Source organism: Chanodichthys erythropterus, chromosome 11, assembly GCF_024489055.1.
Source record: "Chanodichthys erythropterus isolate Z2021 chromosome 11, ASM2448905v1, whole genome shotgun sequence".
Classification (NCBI taxonomy): Eukaryota; Metazoa; Chordata; class Actinopteri; order Cypriniformes; family Xenocyprididae; genus Chanodichthys; species Chanodichthys erythropterus.
The window spans coordinates 27,254,285-27,274,916 of NC_090231.1; the positions used below are offsets into that span (position 1 = coordinate 27,254,285).

Below are 20,632 nucleotides of genomic sequence, written 5' to 3' on the forward strand. Positions count from 1 at the left end.
AAACACATAAGACTTTTGTTCATCTTCAAAACACAAATGAAGATCTTTTTAATGAATGTGTCTTCTGAAGATGAACAAAAGTCTTTGGAACGACATGAGGCATTAATGACAGAATTTTAAAAAATAATAAATAAGCAAAAATTTTTAAACATTAGCTTTATGACATTGACCTAGATTGAGTGATTTAGTGTGTGTGAGAGTAAAGTTATTTGCAGTCCTTGTTCAAACAGGCTGTAAAATGTTATGGACCTGACAACCTCAGGTGTTGTATAACGCTTTTAGCCTCCTCACATGGGTTCACTTCCCTTAAATGTCCCGTGTCCCACTGCCACACACTCAGTGTGTACTAGAGTTACAGCACTCACGCTGGCAGAGGCTAAGAGAAAGTCAGGGATGTGATAGAGAAGGCCTCTTTCTCTACTACAGACTCAACTGCTGCACTATGGCCTTTAGTAGGCCTGTAGTCTCTCACCTCTAACCCAACTACTATACTAGTTCAACTCTTTTAAACAGCTCAGAGAGATTGCATTGGCTGAAGTCACACAAGATGAATCATCACTATGTTCATCCTCACTCATTAAGCATCCAATGTCTTGTGATTGGCTCATGCAGCATTGTCACTTTTGACTGTGTGTTATTTAACTAAATTGTCTAGAATTATATATGTTATTGCATATATATTGGTTCTGCGTTGAATACTTTTTTATATATTGTGGTTCAGGAGTGAGTGTCCATGCAGTTTTCTCGGTGCTGACTACTCTCCTGGAGATGTGATCATGACATCATCAGGTGTACAGTAAGATTGCCTTATTCATTCATATTAAACACCACCACACTGCCAAACTCCCCATAAAAAGTAGTGTTTTGTCAGGGCATAATGTTATATCTGTATATCACAGCATATACACTCACTGCCTCACATCAGTTAACATTTTTTTTTAACATCAACAGAATTTGCCAAGATGGAAAACTCGTTTCCCAGAGCTCAATTATTGGTGAGTGTTGTATTTCAGCATCTTGATGTCGTTTACCCGTGTAAAACTCTTTGAATGTCTGCAGTGTTTGCGGCTTGTTTGAATTTGCATATCTACAGTGCTGGAGTTCAGTATGTGTTCTCTTTCGTTCTTCTCTCAGATACCCTGTGTCCACCAGGGCAGTTTTATGAGGACTGCGGGAACCGAGTAGACGGCCCTTCGGCCAGTAAAGGTTTAGCCTGTGAACAGACCTGCGAGTCGTATTTGCTGAACCTCACCTGTTCCGCTCATGAGCCGTGTGTGCCTGGCTGTGCTTGTCCCGCAGGGTGAGTGGAGTCTTTGCTGTCTGCAGTCTTGGTGTCTGTTATTACTTACAAAAACATACTGTGGTGAACCATATTCATATACCAGTGGCAACTGGAGCTTTGCGATATTTAGTAATGGCAGAAGGCAAGAAACAAGATTATAAACGCTAAACTAAATGTGTTATGACAGACTTATGCATCTGTTTCCAAAATGTAAATGTCAAATGCTGTCATTCACATACAATGTTCATTCACACTATGACATTCAAAACTTTGGAATCAGTTTATATTCATCACAGTTTCCACAAAAATATTACTGTTTTCAGGTATTTGCAGTGGACTCCTTATTTCAATGGGACGCTTCAGTGTCCATTAAATCTCATGTACATATTTATATTGATAAAAGTGTACCATGTTTTTTGATACAATTTGATTCATACTATATGTGCTTTTGATTTTATTTGAAAGCACACAAGTTTAACATGATATTATGGTACCATGTCAAAAAACATGGGACTATCATGGTACTTTTTGTGATGCTGCTATTGTACCATTCACTACTCAGCTATTTTAGGGCCTGTTTACACCTGGTCATGTCATGTGTTTTCTCTGATGGGATAGCTATCCGATCATGAAAAGACCATTTGTACATGCCTTCCAAAACGCTTTCAAAACAGATTTAAAGCTGGTTGCTCAAACCACTTCAGGTGGTGACTTCAAAGTGTAAATGCATCCGGTTGTTGCCACTCTCTCTCCTATTGCGTCTTTGTTCTTGAAATTAGATGATGATAAATGAAATGCCGTGCATATCTGTTGCTTTCGTTGATGTGAACTCCATTAAAATTTACATACAGTATAACGTGAGAATTGAAGATCGGATTTATATTTGTTTTTGTGGAGACACATTTATGTGGCCAAGTGTAAATGGAACCGTTTTAACAAATCCAATAGCTATCCAATAGCTAGATAGTTAGTCTCTTCTTGAACTACATGTTTCTGGCAGAATTTGAGTTCTAATGTGATTGCTTTTGGTGTCATCTATTCAATGTCTGCCAATTGCATTTTAGCCAATTTAAACACTTTTGCAGACACTGTGTGTGTTTATTCCTCATTTGTTTTGGCAGGATATATTTTTTATATATTTAAAGGTTAGATGTTTCCGTGTTTCTGTGTGATGTGGAGGATTTAGTAGGTGAATGGCTGAATGTGTATTTACGTGTGTGATGAGGCAGTGATCCATAGCTAAGCTTAGTGGGTGGAATCGCCTGAGTAGCGTCAGGAACTACTCATTTCCATTACACATGCATACACTGAGATTTTTAGCTAATCTGGGTCAAATAGTGTTCTTATTGCATTCAAATATTGAATCAAACATCCTTTCACTGGCAGATACATACCAAGAAAAGTAAATTTGCAGGCGCACATTCATGGCCAGATGACATTTTGCTCTACATGTTGAGGTCTCACTCAGATGGTGTCTGCCGGAGCAGGTGATGATGTCGATACAGATCAGTTAAAGGGTCTCCACTGACTCAGTGGGAACCTTTGCTGCTGTCTACAGCAGGTGAAAAGAGTTCTTTGTAGCTCAACTTCACTTCCCCTTCTTTTCTCCCCCTCACGTCACGTTCCCACTAAAGGGGCCTCAGAGAGCACGACTCTTGCTCTATAGATGGATTTTTGTCATCTGATACATTTAATGCCAGTGTCTACACAAGCAAACTGAGGTTAAGTGCCATATCACAAGCTTAACTTCCTAAAGCCATCCTCAGCCATAACAGCATGATAAGACCTTGTCTAAGTTATCCTCTTACCAACACCACAACCAGCAACAGAGAGTCTGGGAATATGCCATGTTCTGGTTTTTTAGTTTATTTGCGATCTGTGAGATCTTAAGCAGCTCAAATTTTGTTCACGACACACATTTGATTTGGTTTTTGCAGATAGGAGTGTCTGCTGAACACTTTCTTCTAAATATTTGTGTTGAATGGATTCCACTATTAATCAGTTTGACAGTTGTTTTTCCTGTTACAGTTTTGATTAAGATTATTATTTTTTTATTTTATTATTTTTTATTATTATTTTTTTTTTTTTTTTTTTAAGTTTTTTGTTATAGATTTTTAGATTTGTTTATGAAGTTGGGATGAGTATAACACTTTATTTGTTAATGCTCGGACCTCACCAATTCTGAATTACAAAGGCAATCTAATACTCTCAGTACAACAGGAAAAACTCTCATGAACATTCATCAGTCACGTAGTGAAAGGGCTGTGAGGTCACGGATGTATCTGGAGAGCAACTAGAGTTTCCACTGCACACAGAGGGGATGTGATATTTTAGATGGCTGAGTGTGTGTGAGTGAGTGTGATTCACATTCTTCTGACTTAATGACCTTTTAAACAGAAAACTATTACACAGAGCATCATGGGAAGGAAATATCATGGCTGAGATTCTGTCATGAGTGTTTAATAAATTCCCGCAACTCGATAGTTTGGCATCTGGGCTGGTGTAAATATGGTACAAAGGCCCCTTATGCCACAATGAGAAGAAGTGATGAGATTATTGATAAGTCTGGAAATGACTAAATGCGCCATACTTGTGGTCTAACATCATTTTCGTGGAGCAGTACAGTAGCAGCAGTATGTTATATACAGGATGTAAATTAGCAAAGGAATGTCCACAACAGGTGTGTCAAAATCATATTACACTGCAAAAAAAGATTTGTTCCTCAATATTTTTGTATTGTTTTCCAGTTCTAATATCAGAACATTCTTAAATAAGGATTTACTCAGATAAATCTTGAGAAACAAAATGATAAAGAATCTAGCAAAATTATTATCTGTCATTGGGATAGAAAAAATAATCTTGTCTTTTTGAGTTAAAGGGATAGCTCACACAAAAATGAAATTTTTTTGTTAATTTACTATTAAAAATCTGCATGCATAAGGTGACGTTCAGTCCAACCCAGTCTTCCATCTACACTGCAAAAATTATTTTCTTCCACAGTACTTTTGCTTTGTTTTCCAGTACAGATATCTAAATATTTATAGATCAAGATACATTTACTTGAGATAATATATGACTTAAGATATAAAGTTTTGTTATCTGAAAAATGTATCAAAATTAAAGAGTTTAAATATCTGCCAAATGTCACCTTATGCATTCAGATGTTTTGTTTGTTAAACCTTGGTGTAAGTTACCAATTGATCCCCACAGTGAAATAATAATACATACTTATTGTTCTGCGTCTCAAGTAAATGTGAACCATTGTATATTTTTACCTTTTTAGCAAAGATTAGCTTAAAAAGAGATAAAGAGATGTAGAAAGAATTTATTGCTGATTGTCAATCTGCTTTAATACATTAAAAAGCATCTAAAGTGACTGTAAAAGGCTGAATGTAAAGTATTTGATTGTTTGCCCGCTGGAACATTGTCATGAGCACTCCAGACCTTTTCCAGGGACTTTCCAAAAGCCATACTCTTCCACACACCGACACATACATGCACAGTCACAGTCACAGTCTTCCTCGGAGAGCAGGAGGTGGGGGTGTCCCTACAAAGATGGCAATATCTGAAATCATTGTCCTTTTTGGTCCCCATGAGGAAAACAACTTATAAATAATACTAAGTGGTGTTTTTTGAAAATGAAATAACAGAGAAAGTTTTCTGTGATGGGTAGGTTTAGGGTTAGAAGATAGAATACACCGTTTGTACAGTATAAAAAAATCATTATGTCCCCATAACACATGAAAACCAAATGTGTGCACGCATATGTGTGTGTACATTCTTTTCTATCACGGTGGGGACTTCAGTCTGAATTCACACAGACTCATGGGGACCTAAATTGAGGTTCCCATGAGTATACAAGCTTATAAATCAAACAGAATGAGTTTTTTTTTTTTTTTTTTTGAAAATGTAAAAGTGCAGAAAGTGATGTTTCTGTGATGAGTATGTTTAGGGGTAGGGTTAGTGTAGGGAGATAGAAAAACCATTATGAAAAACCGTTATGTCTATGGACAAGGATAGTAAACCAGATGTGTGTGTGTGTGTGTGTTGTATGTTTGATATGTGAGCTAGACCCTACATGCAGGCTGAATTTCTCAGTGCACCTGTTCATGCCCAGAAAATGAGTTAATGCTAATTACTGAAGACAGGAGTATTTGTCTTTCTGTCTGTTATACAGCAGCTTTCTCCATAAAGTAATTTCTATGAGGTGCTGCTGTAACAAACATGGCATCTGAGGACTATTTTACTGTTTTTTTTTTTTTTTTGGATTCATTGTTGCATCCCTCTTACACCATGCTCTAGGGTCCCTTACACATTTTTATACATACGCATATTTCAAAAACCCGCTGACTGTTGACATGCTAAAATATAGACTGAAATGTATATATATTTTAATGGAATGAAAGATATAGAATATAATGGATGTTAGCTTGCTTATTTCACTTAAGAACATGAACTATTTAAGTCCACATGTCATTCTAATAAGAAACTATGCTTCTAAATGCAGCTCAAGAGCTGTAGTTCCAACCAAATAAGTTTGAGATGCTGTTTGCCAATGGAACTATGATTTCAGGAAACGGCAAATTATTGAACTATGTTGGTAACAACAAAACTTGTGACCTTATTTGGCTAATGATGCTTTGAGGAAACTCACACCAGATTGGTTACTGGCCACTGAGTGCAACTTTTTTCTGTAATTTTAAAGATTGTTAAAGATGTTTCAGCATAGTCTGACTTCTTCTCACTCTTTTTCTCTCTGTCCATTAAGCTAAGGGTGATGCTGATATTCCTGTCTCTCATGGGAGCAGCAGGTATAGGACTGTTTTTGTGAGCAGGGGAATTCCTGCACTAATGAGAAGGAATAATTACCCCCTCCTCCACCCCTCAAGCAAAGTGGTTAATGGCAGCGATGCTTATTTACGTAGTAAACAGGTGCACAGCTGGATCAAATAACTGATAAGCCGCTTAAAGACATTCCTGTAGTCCATACTTCAAAATCAACACATTTTCATTTGTCAAGACAAAAAGAGAGAAAGGAAACAAGAAAAGAAAGCCATCTTTATGTTTCTGCGCTCTTTCTGTGCTCTGCTGCAGACCTTTAGCTTGTGTGAATACGGATGTTTTCTGAACAATTGTTTTCTCTCTTAGGGTTAGGGTCAGGTTTAGGGTTAAGGGTTAAGGTCAGGGATCAACGCAGATGACCTTCTACGTCTTCTTAAGTGTAATGCATCTCAATGGGTCTGAGATTAGAGCTCTCACAGTGAAAATGATGCCACAGTTAAGTCTCTAAAGTGTGTTTAACTCCCTGAAGCCTTTTGATGGTCATGGTGCTCATTGTATGTTCACCCAGAGATTTTGCTTTCATTTCTATTCATGCACTTCAAGTTGCTTAAACTGAATTATCTGCTTTAATATTGTTAGTTTTTGTTTTCATTTCATAGACAGATTTTGTGATCTGATTTAACCAATTAATGTAGTTTTTCATGCAAGTTGAACTAAATGATATTTAACAGTATCTGAGTGTGACGAGCCTTCATTCAGTGTTAGTGTTCATTTTAGTGATATTATCCTTGTTGAATTTTGTGAGGTTTGGTTGGAGGAAATCTGTGAAGTTTGTTATAATGAGTATCAGCATACAGTAGTTTGCGTTGCATAAGAGGTTGGGGTTTATGTAAAAATGTACAGTACGTACTACGGGTATTTGTGAAACCGTGCACATACAGTATAGACCAAGGTTCCTCAAATCCGGTTCTGGAAGTCCGCTGTCCTGCAGAGTTAAGTTCCAACCATAATTAAACACACCTGAACAGGCTAAACAAAGGAAACTGGGAATATCGTCTTGGCTGTAATCCATGATCCACACATGATAGACAGATTCTTAATGTGGCAAAATGCGTTCAGAATACTCAGGCCTGGTTTCAGAGACAGGGCTTAGATTAAGCCATGATTAGGCTTTAGTTCAATTATGACATTTAAGTAGCTTTTATAAACATGCCTTAGAAAAAAACATTACTGGTGTGCATCTTGAGACAAAACAATGCCACTGACATATTTTAAGAAATGTCCGTGCATGTTACTTTCAGTTAAGACAGCTCAAACATGCATTTTAGTCTGGGACCAGGCATAAGCCTTGTCTGTGATACCGGGGGTATATGTTTTAAGAAAATAATCAGCTAATTAGCTTTTCTTTTTTCTAATTTTTATTCTAGTAGAAGCGTTGACAATAATTAATGTCAGCCACCCGTATTAATGAAATATGAATTTCTGCCCCATCAGTTGTGCTCAATCCAACATAAGGCATTTGAGTTTACTCATCTCGCAATGGCTTTTTTAAAATGGAAAATTAATTTGTAAACAATTATTATAATTTTGCATACAAAATCTTCTTTTCAGTATTTCTGTAATTTCAGCCCTTTGAGTTTTTGATTGAGCCATGGTTTTATTTTCTCGAGTCTGCTTTGTACAGAGAGAGAACAGCATCACTGGTGCATGAAGATAATTGTTGAGCAATGGAGTGCGTGATTGTTTAGTTATGGATCCATCTCTCTGACTCTTAATTAATGCATGCAGAACAGGAGCAGGTGATCATGCATTCTTTGATGGCCGTAAGCGATCCAGCATGCTGGCTGTGGGATAAAGAGAGCTGTTAACGCCTGTCTATCTGGGGTGTAAGTTTACTCAGTTCTAACAGACAGTGTGCTGGGAACTCTCAGAGACCCTCAGGCCAATGGAAATGATTCACTGCAATATTACAAGATCTTTATCAGAGAGAGAGAGAGAAAGAGAGAAGCTCTTTGGATCTGTGAGAATGAGAATCGGCTGCTTTTCTCATGTGACCAGTGCAATTTTTCTTTCATCCCTCCATCCATCCAAATATTCTTGTCTCAGGCAGAATCTTCAGAGATCCAGGATCATACTTGCATGATTTCTGGACTCACATACAGTACTTGTAGATGCATTCACACATGCATCCTGTGCGCTGTTTCAGCATGTGCATGTGTGTATTTCAGGCTCCTCAAGCATGGTGATGAGTGTTTTGAGCCACAGGCATGTCCGTGTTTGTGGAAAGGGAAGGAATATTTTCCAGGAGACAGAGTATCGTCCCCATGCCATCAGTGGTGAGATTACATTCTGTGCATTTCATTCATGTCTTTACATCAGTCAGTTTGCTATACTACATTTTCATATACTATAAGAAAAATTTGATTAGTTATATCAAAGATCATGCGGCCACTTGAATTTTGGTAACGTCAATGATTTGGATTATGGATTTGAGGTAAACTATTATACTTAACAGTGTAATTTTCCAAATTTGTCACAGAAACATTCACTTACCGTCTCCTGAGGGAGAAGTTAAGAGACGAAATGTGTAGTGAAGCTGTTTCTAGGATCTGAATGTGAGTGTTTTGCAGTGTGTGTCAGCATGGCACGTTCCAGTGTGAGTTTCGCCCATGTCCGTCAATGTGCACTACATATGGAGATCGACACTACCGAACGTTTGATGGGTTCCTGTTTGATTATATTGGTGCATGCAAGGTGTACTTAGTCAAGGTGAGCTTTTAGCAACAGATCCATATATCTCATAACCCATTCTTATAAAAAAAGACATAACGTGTTGGCATATGTATTGTTGTTGACTACTAATGTGTGCTCCTGTGTATGTGTTAGAGCTCGTTAGATGCAATGATGACTGTCACAGCAGAAAATGTTGACTGCTTTGATAGTGGCGTCATCTGCAGAAAATCTCTCCTCATCTCTGCGGGTCGCTCCTTCATTGTGTTTGATGATGACACCGGCAAACCTGTGAGTGAACTTTTCTTTCTCATTCACTCTCTCCATAAAACCTTACAATTGTAAAACATAAACATTCTAATTATGCTAGAATTAAAAAGCAGTGCCTACAGTTGTCGCCTAATAAATATTCATAAGCCAGGCTGAGGTTTATAATATGCCCCAACCACTTTCAGGTCGTTCCAATGCCCCTGTGCATTGGTGAATATAATTTTAATGCAAGGAATGATAGTGCTTTTGCATCGTAGTGGTGATATAGTGTTGCATCTGTAACTTATGTTTCCTGAAACATTGGTTTGTGTGAAATGATATGAGGTAACATTGGTTGATAATAATCTGTGGATATGGTTCATGTGCAGAATCCATCTAGTGTGGTTGACAGGCAGAAAGTATATATCTGGCAAGCAGGATACTACACCATTGTGCATCTGCTTGGGGAAGACCTCACAGTGCTGTGGGACAGAAAAACCACCGTACATATACAAGCTGGACCACGCTGGCAGGTAAAGACGCACACAAAGAGGTGAAATGTGTTGCTGGCTGCTGTACCACAAGTGTAAATTTGTAATTTTGAGTAGCAAATCATTCATTTGCAGAATTTTGATTACCTAACACTGCTTACGTATGATATTTTTAGGGCAAGCTTACTGGTCTCTGTGGGAATTTTGATCAGAAGACAGCGAATGAAATGAGAACACCAGAGAACATCGATTCGTCAACACCACAAGAGTTTGGCAACAGCTGGACAGCAGCAGAGGCATGACAAACAGATAAACACACATATAACACCGGTCAAAAATTTGGAATAATTACGTTTTTTTTTGTTTGTTTGTTATGTTTTTGAACAATGTCTCTTATGCTCACCAAGGCTGCATTTATTGTATCAAAAAGGACAGTAAAAACAGTAATATTGTGAAATATTATAACAATTTTAAGTAACTATTCTATTTGAATATATTTTAAAATGTAATTTATTCCTGATGGCAAAGCTGAATTTTCAGTAGCTATTACTTTAGATCCTTCAGAAATAATTCTAATATACATCCTTGTTGAACAAAAAGTATTCATTTCAGTGATAATGTAAAACTGTTTTCACAAAAATATTAAGCAGTAATATTAAGCATAATTGTTTTTAACATTGATAAGAAATGTAAGTGTAAACGTAATAAGAAATGTTTCTTTAGCTTTAGAAAGGTTTCTGAAGAACCATGTGACACTGAAGACTGGAGTAATCGCTGCTGAAAATTCAAGCCTTTTCATCAAAGGAATAAATAACATTTTAAAATATATTAAAATAGAAAACATTTATTTTAAATTGTAATAATATTTCAATATGATCAAATACTTAATGAGTGTAAGAGAAGTCTTTCAAAAACATAAAAAAAAAAAAAAATCACAAGTATTTCAAACTTTTAATTTGTAGTGTATGCTTTTTTCATTCACATTGTAGATGACTAAACATTTGATTTTGCCCTACTGAATGTCTCAGATCTGGCGGTAGCTTTAAATAAAACATTGTAGTATGACTGTGTCTGTTTGTGTGTGCATGTCCCATCAGTGCGTGAACAGTCCTGATATAAGGCACCCCTGCAATCTGAATCCTCTTCGAGAACCCTTTGCAAAAAGACAGTGTGGGATTTTGCTCAGTGAAGTGTTCCAAGTCTGCCACCCTGTGGTAAGTTAATCACATTTTAACAGTTACAAACATTAATGCTCACATTCACATTGAGTCGAAATGTACATGCGAGTGAGAGAGGGTCTCTGTGTTTAAAGGCTTTTCATGCTCTATAGGTAGATGTCACATGGTTCTATATGAACTGCCTGGTGGACACCTGTGGCTGCAACCGTGGAGGAGATTGTGAGTGTTTCTGCACAAGTGTTGCTGCATATGCTCACCGCTGCTGCCAAAAGGGCGTCACCATTGATTGGCGCTCCCCTACTGTCTGCCGTAAGTGATATTCCTAGCATCAGTCATTGTAATAATAACTAATAACCAAATAAACTGCAGAGTGAACACACATTCTTCTAAAAGACAAAGATGGTCTAGAGGAATACGGAACTGAGCGAGATATATATTACAGTTTTTCATCATATGGTTTATTTTATGCTATAATGAGTAATACTACCTTCTTCCTCTTACAGCTTATGACTGTGAATACTACAACAAAGGTACATCTGTAATATTTTGATTATTATAACATTCGTACATGTCTGATATATATTATGTTATATGAATTATATATTATTATAATTCTTACAATTGTGCATGTGTGTGGGAATGCACGTGTGCATAGCTTTAGGGAAAGGGCCACTGAAGCTTTTGACCTACAGAGAGAGAGGAACAATGTTAGCAGCCAATAAGACAACTGGAATGGTGTTCCCAAAAAGAGAAATAACCAGTACTGATGGGATCCTGACGCTGTTCATGATGACGCCCGGCATCAGCAAAGCCAGACCACATGGTCAGTCAGACAGTCAAAAGCACACAATCAGCATATAAAAATTCTCAAGTGACAATATATTATAAATACATTGCACATTTTAGACCAAATCTAAAAAAGTTATAACACAAACTTCTTACTTATTCTCTTAAACAAATGATTTATAAATGTTTTATACATCATCTATGAAAATACTGCACTGTATATGTTTATTTTCTAAAATTTGGTATAATGTTGTTAATGCTGCAGACTCATCCCTGGTGTCATTTGAGGCGGCAGACAGACCCAACTACTTCTTAAAAGTAGAGCGCAGTGGCCAGCTGAGACTGCAGAAGTGGGAAGAGACTGAGGCATTCTGGGATGCAGCTACATTTGTTCTTCATAGAGACACCTGGATCTCCGGCTTTGATTCGCTGGAGTCCCTGGCAAAGCCTGGGTTTTTTCTGCATTTCATGCTGTCCAGACTCCAGCTCATGAAATACAGTCATTCAGATCGGTACCGCCGAGCGACTCTATTCAAACTGACAGGTCAGCATGTGGCAACATATCTGCAAACTTGCTCAAAATCACACAAAATTTTATTACCTGCTTACCCCATTTTTTCCTCCAAATCATAATTTTTTTTACTATAGGCAGCATACCATACTATCCAATGGGTCCTCGATGCCAGTGGCGGTATGAATCATGTGTGAGTCCGTGCTTCAGGACATGCAGTGACCTGTCAGGTCTGAGCTGTGCCAGCATCCTGAAGTAAGAGCACACTCATTCATATATGCAAACACACACACACACACACACACATTTGATTTCTACTAATATCTACAAGTATCTAAATTGTTTAAGTGTAAGGATAAGTGATGTGGCTGACATGCACCTTTCTATAGGGTTGAGGGATGCCTGCCTCAGTGTCCAAGTCACATGGTTCTTGATGAGGTCACTTACAGATGTGTCTATGTGGAGGACTGTAAGCTACTATTTATGCTACTTCTGTTCCCAAATCTGGTGTAAAATAAAAGCACTGTCAATACTATTTTTAGTTTAATGAAATTAATGCTATAGCTATGTTCAGGATTTACTTCTACAATCATTGTCATATGACATAGTGACAGCTTTGCAAATCCTATTTCAACTAGCACTAATGCTAACAATCTTTGAGTAAAACAGACCACTAGTTATCAGTGGAGCAATTTAATTATAATTTTGTAATAATTTTGTTTTTATTGCCAGTAAATCCAAGCTCCAGTTTAGCTACCTTAACATAACACAGTTAACCATTTTAAATTAGCTTTTTTGTGCAGTGTCTAATTATTTTTGTGTTTATGCTTAGGCATTAGGCCTGCTGTTGCTCCTCCATTCACGCCACCCAGCACTGCCATACCATCAACATCCTCTGAATTTTCCACCTTGAGTGGCCCAGCGGTTTCTTTATCACTCACATCTACAGCAGTGTCAGAGAGTAGCACCACTGCAATTATGCCTACAGCACACATGCCAAGCACTGCAATGCTTACATCTTCCCCTATCAGACCTGAGGTGGTGGAAACCATTACCACATTAACAACATCCTCTTCCTCCTCAAGCCCACTGGCTTCCACTGAGAGAACCACTAAAGCATCAAGCGTCACTGATACTTCCTCATCCACATTGCACACTAGCCCAGTGTATATCTCAGCATCTCTCTCAGGCACCTCTACAACAAGCAGGCCAACAGAGTCTTCAACACTACTCACACGTACGACAACTATCCCCTTACCACCTACTTCTAGTCCTGCTCTGTCGTCTACCTCAAGTAAAGAGCTGACCAGAGTAAGCACTCTACCTGTGCTTCCAGTCACGACCAGCATGAGCTCCACAGAAGCCACTTCCCCAACTGTCAAAGTGTCATTTCCCCTCACCTCTAGTACAGAGACTCCTAGAGTCTCAGAGATCCTCACACCTACTGAAAAGACCACAACTCCCACTATGACTTCTAGTGGTGGCACATACTTTCCTGCTGAAACTATCAGCACGACAAAGTTCACCTCCACAATGCCTATACTAGGATCGAGTACCTCTGTCACCACAGCAAAATTGACCTTTCCAACATCTTCAGACACTCTGAAAACCCCTGAGAGCCCATCTGAAAGCCAGAAGCCTTTGGGCATCACTACCATTTCCACTTCCCCTACAGATATTGAAGCGTCAACGAGTCACATTTCAGTGAAATCAACAATTTCCGCTTTTGAAACACCAACTTCAACTCAGACAACAACTTTTATTTCTTCAACATCAACCTCAGAGCAACCCGAAACTTCAAAAACAACACCGTCTTTCTCCACGGCTGCTCCAGCAACCCTTATCACCGCAGAGTCCTCTCAAGCTCCTACATTTGTGCCAACAGAAACCACAGCAAAAACAACCTATCAGTCAACATCTGTTATGTATACTTATCCTGATGTTCTAACTACTGATAGGACATTACAGACAGATTGGAGAATAATCCAAACCACGTCAACTCCATCAGTATTACCAGAAACATCCCAAACCAGTGTCAGCACAGCAGAGACCCCACTTACCACCTACACCACCATGCCATTCACCTCAGCACCTACAGAAGAAACATCAACACTGCTCACATCATATGTGTCACCCACTGACAAGACAACTTCTAGAGTTGTCTCCGCTTCTACTACATTGGGCCCTACGGTGTCTCACTGGAGTTTAGTTTCCACCTCTGCTCTCCTTACAGACAAAGTCAGCACATCACCAATTCGTTCTCCTTATTCTACGACAACTATGACCACCACACCGGCGCTGCCTGAGATTTCTCCAGCTTCGCCATCCATACTTACATCGGCAACATCCGCATCTCAACAAATACCAACAAAAACCACAGAAACAACTGTCACTTCTGGGATACCTCTGCTGACATCTACTGCAGCTGAGAGGGAGATTGTTTCCACCACTCAAACATCCACAACTAAACCTTTGAGTATACATTATGTCTCAGAGACAACTAGGGTCTTTCCTGACACAGACAGAGCTGTGCTGTCAACTACTGAGACAACCCAGATGTCAACATTGGTGCATGAGACATCCAGCACATTTCCTTCCACAATGACTCCAAAATTCACAACCCGTGTCACACCAGTCCTGACTACACGGGTGGCTGTTGCTACCACGCGTCGAGAAACACCACGAGTTGTGGCCACAACCAGCATTTCACCTACCACTAGGAATGAGACGACATCGACAACACTCTCTACCATTTATACAGATAAAGTGTCTACTGTTTCCACATATACAACTACCTCTAGTATCCCTGTTTCTTCTTCTAGCACGCTTACAACACACAGTCCTGACACCACTGAATACACTTCTGGATTTACAGTGTACACAACTGAATCTGGTCCGACCACAGCACTGCCATCATCAACTGGAACAACTCCAATGCCAAGTGTGGCATCAGTTGTTACTCAGACTACCATTTCAAAACAGCCACCTACTTCCTCTTCTGTCACAGAGAGTAGTCCTGTAACCAGTGCAAGTCCCTCTACTGAGCGCCCTCTGGTGGATGAACGTACCACAGCCATGCCACCTACCTCAGACACGGCCTGGGCCACACTGAGTTCCTCTGCGGTTACCAGTCTTCCCTACAGCATAGAAACAGAGCACTGGATGACAAGCCAGACACATGTAGTCCCAAAAACTACTGCTGTCGAGCCAAGCAGAGTATGCACTGTAAGTCAACTACAAAATGCTTTTATATTTATATATATTTTTAATGTTCACTTTGCATTTTTAATGTAATCTGCAATTACATGTTAAATGAAATGATTTTTTTGTGTCTGTAGTCTCCATATTCTGAGGTAGTGGATGAATGTACAAAGCTAATTTGTGTCAGTGGCCAGTTGCTCCTCTTCAATAAGTCTCAGAGCTGCCCTTACGATCCTACACCCCCAAACTGTGGTCTGCTTGGCTTTGCTGTACTGGTCAATGGTGATAAGTGTTGTCCACGATGGGACTGCCCATGTGAGGAACACACATATTATACACATTACTATAATCATTTCAGTTCTGCCATTTGTTGATGTTTTATCAAAATATATTTTAACTTTGGCATGTAGGTCGTTGTTCAGTGTTTCCCGATCTTAATCTGATCACATTTGATGGGAAAAGTGTTGCGATTTATAAAGCTGCTTTATATGTGGTGACTCAACTTCCCAATGAGACTGTCAGCATCCTGGTACAAGAGTGTTCTGGACCAGATGACACTGTAAGATATGCACAACTTTACGATTCTTTTGATATAAAGTGAATGATATAAATGATATAATAATTAAAAAAAATATCAAAGTCATGATATCATTCCGTTTGATTCCAGCTTGTGTGGAACTTTACCAATTTGTGTCTGGCAGCTTTAAACATCACTCACAAATCCAATGAAGTACTCATCAATCGTCTGCAGAGACGCGTGAGTATTCATCTGCTTGCAATTCTTGGAAAACTTGCAACTTTTTTTCAGTGGTGAAGAATTGTGGTGCCAGTCTGACATATTTACATGAACAATGGGTTGTTTTTTCCAGCTATATGTGAACTCCAGGTATGCAAAGCCACGCTTTAAGAAGTTTGGTTTTGAGATTCTGGACACAGGAAACATGTATCTAATCCGAAGTCCAGCTGGTTTGAAGATCCAGTGGTTCCACACTACAGGCATGATGGTGATTGAGATGGACAGCTATATCAACAGACTCCCCACAATGGGCTTGTGTGGTACGAATCCATTAACCACAGATTACATGGACTGTAAAAAATGGTCATGTCATATTTTAATGACATGTTTCTCTTTGTCATCCTGTCCAGGTAGTTGTGATGGTAATCCTCTGAATGATCTGACTCTGTCTAACGGTACAGTTGTGCCTGAGCAAGAGGATCCGGCTGTGTTCATCGATAGCTGGCAGATTCCCAACACCACCAGCTATGTCAGCCACAGCAGACGGAGGGAGGTCAACTGCACCACGAGTGACTGCTCTCAGTGCATTAACATGCTGAACAACCTTACCTTCGCCATCTGCCATCCTTATGTACGGCACACAACATGAACATCCCACCAATACCAAACATTCACCCACATGTGATTATGCACTACATTTCCTAACTGGTCTCTGTGCTCAGGTCCCTCCAGCAGTGTTCTGTGAGATTTGGGTGAGAGATGTGGAGTATGTGAATAATCCATGTGTTGCTTTGGCCGCTTATGTTGCTTCCTGCCACAAATTCAACATCTGCATGGAATGGAGGAGCTCTGATTTTTGCCGTATGTAGTTACCAAGGCATATCAACATAGCTTTCAGTAGAAATTGTTTTCACAGCTGGTGTTAAAAAGCTATTTATTGTTATTATGTCTGTATTCTACAGTAATGTTAGCCTGTTTTTCTGTGTAGCATTCATGTGCCCAGAAAATCTGCGGTACCAAGCATGTCTGCCCACCTGCACTGCCCCATCCTGCCCAAACCAAGAGTTTGAGTTTGTCCCAGAGCAATGCACGGGCCTTTCAGAAGGCTGTGTATGTCCAGAGGGAACTCTGTTACATCGGCCCTATTCTGCCTTATGCATTCCACCCAGCAAGTGTGGTATGCCCCTTGTCTTTCTCTTCTACTCTATCTATTTAAGGGCATTTAGTTGTTATTATTAAGTCATTTGTGGAATGATATGTGTTTGCAGCGTGTACTGATAGTTTTGGGACCCCACGTGCACTTGGGGAGGTGTGGAAAGCCTCGCTGGATGGCTGCTGCATGTATAAGTGTGAGAATGACAGCATAGTGCCGGTGGAGTATAACTGCAGTAACATCCCTCAGCCAGTGTGTACGCGTACAGGAGAGATTACAGTCAACCTTGCAGATGACAGCAGCTGCTGCCCTCACAAAGCCTGTGGTCTGTTACAGTTATTTCACACATTTCTACAGAAGGGCTGGGCAGAATTATGGTATATACTATATATATATGTACTGTGTTTACATCAATTATGTTTAAATAAGATAAAGCCTCTTTCATTTTTTGGATTAAAGTCACTAGATTTTCAACAAAACAAAAACAAACAAAAAAAGAGGGAGAAAAAGATTTTCTCGATATTACATGATAATGGAATTTCATAACACAAAATTTGTCATACTGCCCAACCCAATAATACATTTACATTATATACATGCATTGTACACGTATATAATGTATATGTATTCTTTTACCATTACTTAATAGGTTCAAATGCTTTATGAAGTTGTTTAATTTGTGCTTAATTGTTTTGTGACAGTTTGTAATCAGAGTATGTGTGAAGCAGCTCCTGCGCACTGTCAATATGGGGAGAAGCTGGTGTCATATCATAGGCAGGACTCCTGCTGTCCAGAATACTTATGTGGTGAGTTTGGACATATTTTGTTTTGTGTTTGAGTCTGTGTACTTGTGCATGCATATGAGTACATATTTGTTTATTGTCTTTTTTTCAGAGTGTGATCCTGATCAGTGTGTCTTAGACATTCCTGTTTGTCGTGAGGATCAGACATTGATCGCCACTCGTGCTGAAGGCAGCTGCTGTTTGGCACACATCTGCAGTAAGTCATTACCAATAATGTTAAAATCATCTCAGTCCAGTTTCATTCTTCTATGGAACAAAACATGAATTTGTACAATAGTGGTTCTTTTGGCATTCCACATCTTCAGAAGTTTTCCAGCCTACCTAACATTTGACAGGCATGTAATGTAATATATATATATATATATATATATATATATATATTTAATTGTGTTTATTATTGTGTTAGTGTGTGACAAATGTTCTGAGGCAGCTCCAGTGTGTAAAGATGGAGAAGTGCTGATTGTGGACACAAACAGCACAGAGCGCTGCTGTCCAGTTTATCACTGCTGTGAGTACAAACACATGATTAAACATACAGACATCTACTGTTTTCATTCTCAGTAGTAAATTCAGCCAATAAATGCAGTTAGCTGTGGTAAACCAGTTACAGTCAGATAATACCAATATCAAAAACCATTATACAGTATATCTTCAGGAGAACAAGAAGCCTAAACAGCCCTCAAGCTCCACAAAACAAAATAACTAACACCAGTCTCGGCCAAATGGCCTATCCTAACAAACCATACATCAATGGAAAGCTTATATATATATATTCACCTTTCAGATGATGTATAAATCTCAATTTCAAAGAATTGACCCTTATGAATGGTTTTGTAGTCCAAGGTCACATATAACAAACAAACAAACAAAAAATAAATTAATTAAAAAATAAATGAATTAACAAATAACGATACATAATATATAACAATATAAAATATTATGAAAGCAAAAAGCACTAAACAAGACCAATAACCTTGATTTATTAACCCATTAAACACAGTATACCCCATTTCCCCATGATATATGTACTTACAAGTCATTTGCCCACCGGCAACTATAGTTGCCGCTTGGACTTTTGACTAAGTATACAAAAAACTATAGATCTCATGTAAGATTTGTTTTGTTTGGATGATTCTAGAGATTCTATCTCATGATTACGTAGATATACATATGTCAACAAAAAATTTCTAATGTTAACATGAAAATTACTTTTCTTTGGGAGGGTTTGCCTTCACTGTGCTTCCTGGAAGTAGGGGTAGGAAGTTGACAGCCTCATGTCACAGGAAGGAAGTGAATACCTTTTTTTTGTTCTTGAAATCCTTTATTTGGATGTTTTCTTGGATGTCATTGTGAAATAAAACATGGAAAACATCTAGAAAAAAACGTACAAAAGGAAAATGACAACCATACACTGCGGCAACTATAGTTGCCGGTGGGCTAAAATGGGTTAACTGAAACAGTGAAGGTTTATTGTAACTATGTTTGTGTATATGCGTGCAGTGTGTGAGACCTCTCAATGCTTAGACGTCACATGTCCAGTTGGCATGGCAGTAGTTTCCACAAGGATTCAAGAACAGTGTTGTCCATCACAGACATGTGGTAAGCCCACCAACTCAATAACAATGTAGTTGAGCACTATTTGCATTAGAGTCTTTTTTGCTTGTCTGTGTCTGTGAAACTCTGCTAAAGAAACACAATGTGTGTGTTTGTGAAAAAGTCTAAAGCTCCTCTCTCTCTTAGAATGTGCATGTGAGACAATCCTTCGTCCTAAATGTTCTCTGGTGAGTCTCCAGAAATGAGTATGTCCAAATGACCATATATTGCCTTATATTTATTATTCTGTTATGTGTGTGTGATCAGGCTTTTGTTTGACTGGTTGGTTCATATCTGATATCATGTGTATTGTGTTGTAGGGGGAGAGTATGCAGTTAGACAGAGCGTTTCTGTCCGATCCGGAAAACCGATGTGCCTGCAAAAGATTTGTGTGTGGTGAGAACACACCTCTGTCTAAAATGCTCTGAAAATAAAATAAAAGTACATAATAAAATATATTTGCATGTGTGCTTTTCTCTGCGTATTTATAGTGAGAGAGGCAGTGTGTGTGGTTGGGGAACGTGGAGTGATGCGGCCAGGGCAGACACTGGTGGAGCACCGTGATCAGGGTGTGTGTTACACCACACAGTGCACACACACACTGGACCCTGCCACAGGTTTCTATGTCCTCAAAGCCACTGACACTAACTGCACTGCACGATGCCAGCCTGTGAGTATTTGAAATGCATAGACACACACACTAGCCAAACTCAAAATACCTCTAAACTGTGTTATGTGTTCAACAGAACCAGCTATACATCCCTCCTAAAGACCCCAGCAGCTGCTGTGGCGTGTGTAAGAACATTTCTTGTCAGCTCCAGAGTGAAAATGGATCTCTAACTATGTACAAGGTGATGTTCAGCAAATGTTTTCCCTGAATGACGAAGCAAAAAAATGGCTGCCCATTGATTAGGCTATGTAGACATTAAACTGGTTCATTATTATGATTTATATGGTTTATTAATAAACGTGCATTTAGTTGACTAATTGACCCTTCGCCGGGAGTTTGATTGACAAGCAATCTAACCAATCAGAATGCCCATTTTCTCCGACAAAGCAGTCAGGAGTTAGAAGATTAACCTCGGTGGAGTTAAACTTGAAAAATTGTGTATACTGACATCTTTCCGCGTTTGAAAC

The 20,632-nt window shown here is 38.9% G+C and overlaps 1 protein-coding gene across 3 annotated transcripts in view; it reads left to right on the forward strand.

Annotated features, from left to right (window-relative positions):
- Positions 1-20,632, forward strand: part of otog (otogelin) — a 39,418-nt gene that overhangs the window by 12,930 nt on the left and 5,856 nt on the right. For 2 of the 3 annotated variants that reach the window (XR_010896518.1, XM_067402196.1), the window contains exons 20-51: positions 722-796; positions 952-995; positions 1,135-1,300; positions 8,293-8,400; positions 8,695-8,833; positions 8,951-9,085; positions 9,433-9,576; positions 9,711-9,830; positions 10,632-10,748; positions 10,865-11,021; positions 11,216-11,242; positions 11,368-11,535; positions 11,764-12,042; positions 12,147-12,264; positions 12,399-12,478; positions 12,842-15,234; positions 15,348-15,525; positions 15,621-15,769; positions 15,878-15,967; positions 16,080-16,266; positions 16,357-16,577; positions 16,669-16,807; positions 16,935-17,123; positions 17,215-17,424; positions 17,801-17,905; positions 17,994-18,098; positions 18,309-18,410; positions 19,403-19,501; positions 19,643-19,683; positions 19,816-19,891; positions 19,987-20,165; positions 20,242-20,346. Coding sequence is in view for 2 of the 3 variants with exons in the window: in XM_067402196.1 (XP_067258297.1) it covers positions 722-796; positions 952-995; positions 1,135-1,300; positions 8,293-8,400; positions 8,695-8,833; positions 8,951-9,085; positions 9,433-9,576; positions 9,711-9,830; positions 10,632-10,748; positions 10,865-11,021; positions 11,216-11,242; positions 11,368-11,535; positions 11,764-12,042; positions 12,147-12,264; positions 12,399-12,478; positions 12,842-15,234; positions 15,348-15,525; positions 15,621-15,769; positions 15,878-15,967; positions 16,080-16,266; positions 16,357-16,577; positions 16,669-16,807; positions 16,935-17,123; positions 17,215-17,424; positions 17,801-17,905; positions 17,994-18,098; positions 18,309-18,410; positions 19,403-19,501; positions 19,643-19,683; positions 19,816-19,891; positions 19,987-20,165; positions 20,242-20,346 (6,445 nt within the window). In the remaining variant the exon portion in view is untranslated. The remainder of the gene's footprint in view (positions 1-721; positions 797-951; positions 996-1,134; positions 1,301-8,292; positions 8,401-8,694; positions 8,834-8,950; positions 9,086-9,432; positions 9,577-9,710; positions 9,831-10,631; positions 10,749-10,864; positions 11,022-11,215; positions 11,243-11,367; positions 11,536-11,763; positions 12,043-12,146; positions 12,265-12,398; positions 12,479-12,841; positions 15,235-15,347; positions 15,526-15,620; positions 15,770-15,877; positions 15,968-16,079; positions 16,267-16,356; positions 16,578-16,668; positions 16,808-16,934; positions 17,124-17,214; positions 17,425-17,800; positions 17,906-17,993; positions 18,099-18,308; positions 18,411-19,402; positions 19,502-19,642; positions 19,684-19,815; positions 19,892-19,986; positions 20,166-20,241; positions 20,347-20,632) is intronic. The other variant, XM_067402197.1, reaches the window with a different exon arrangement.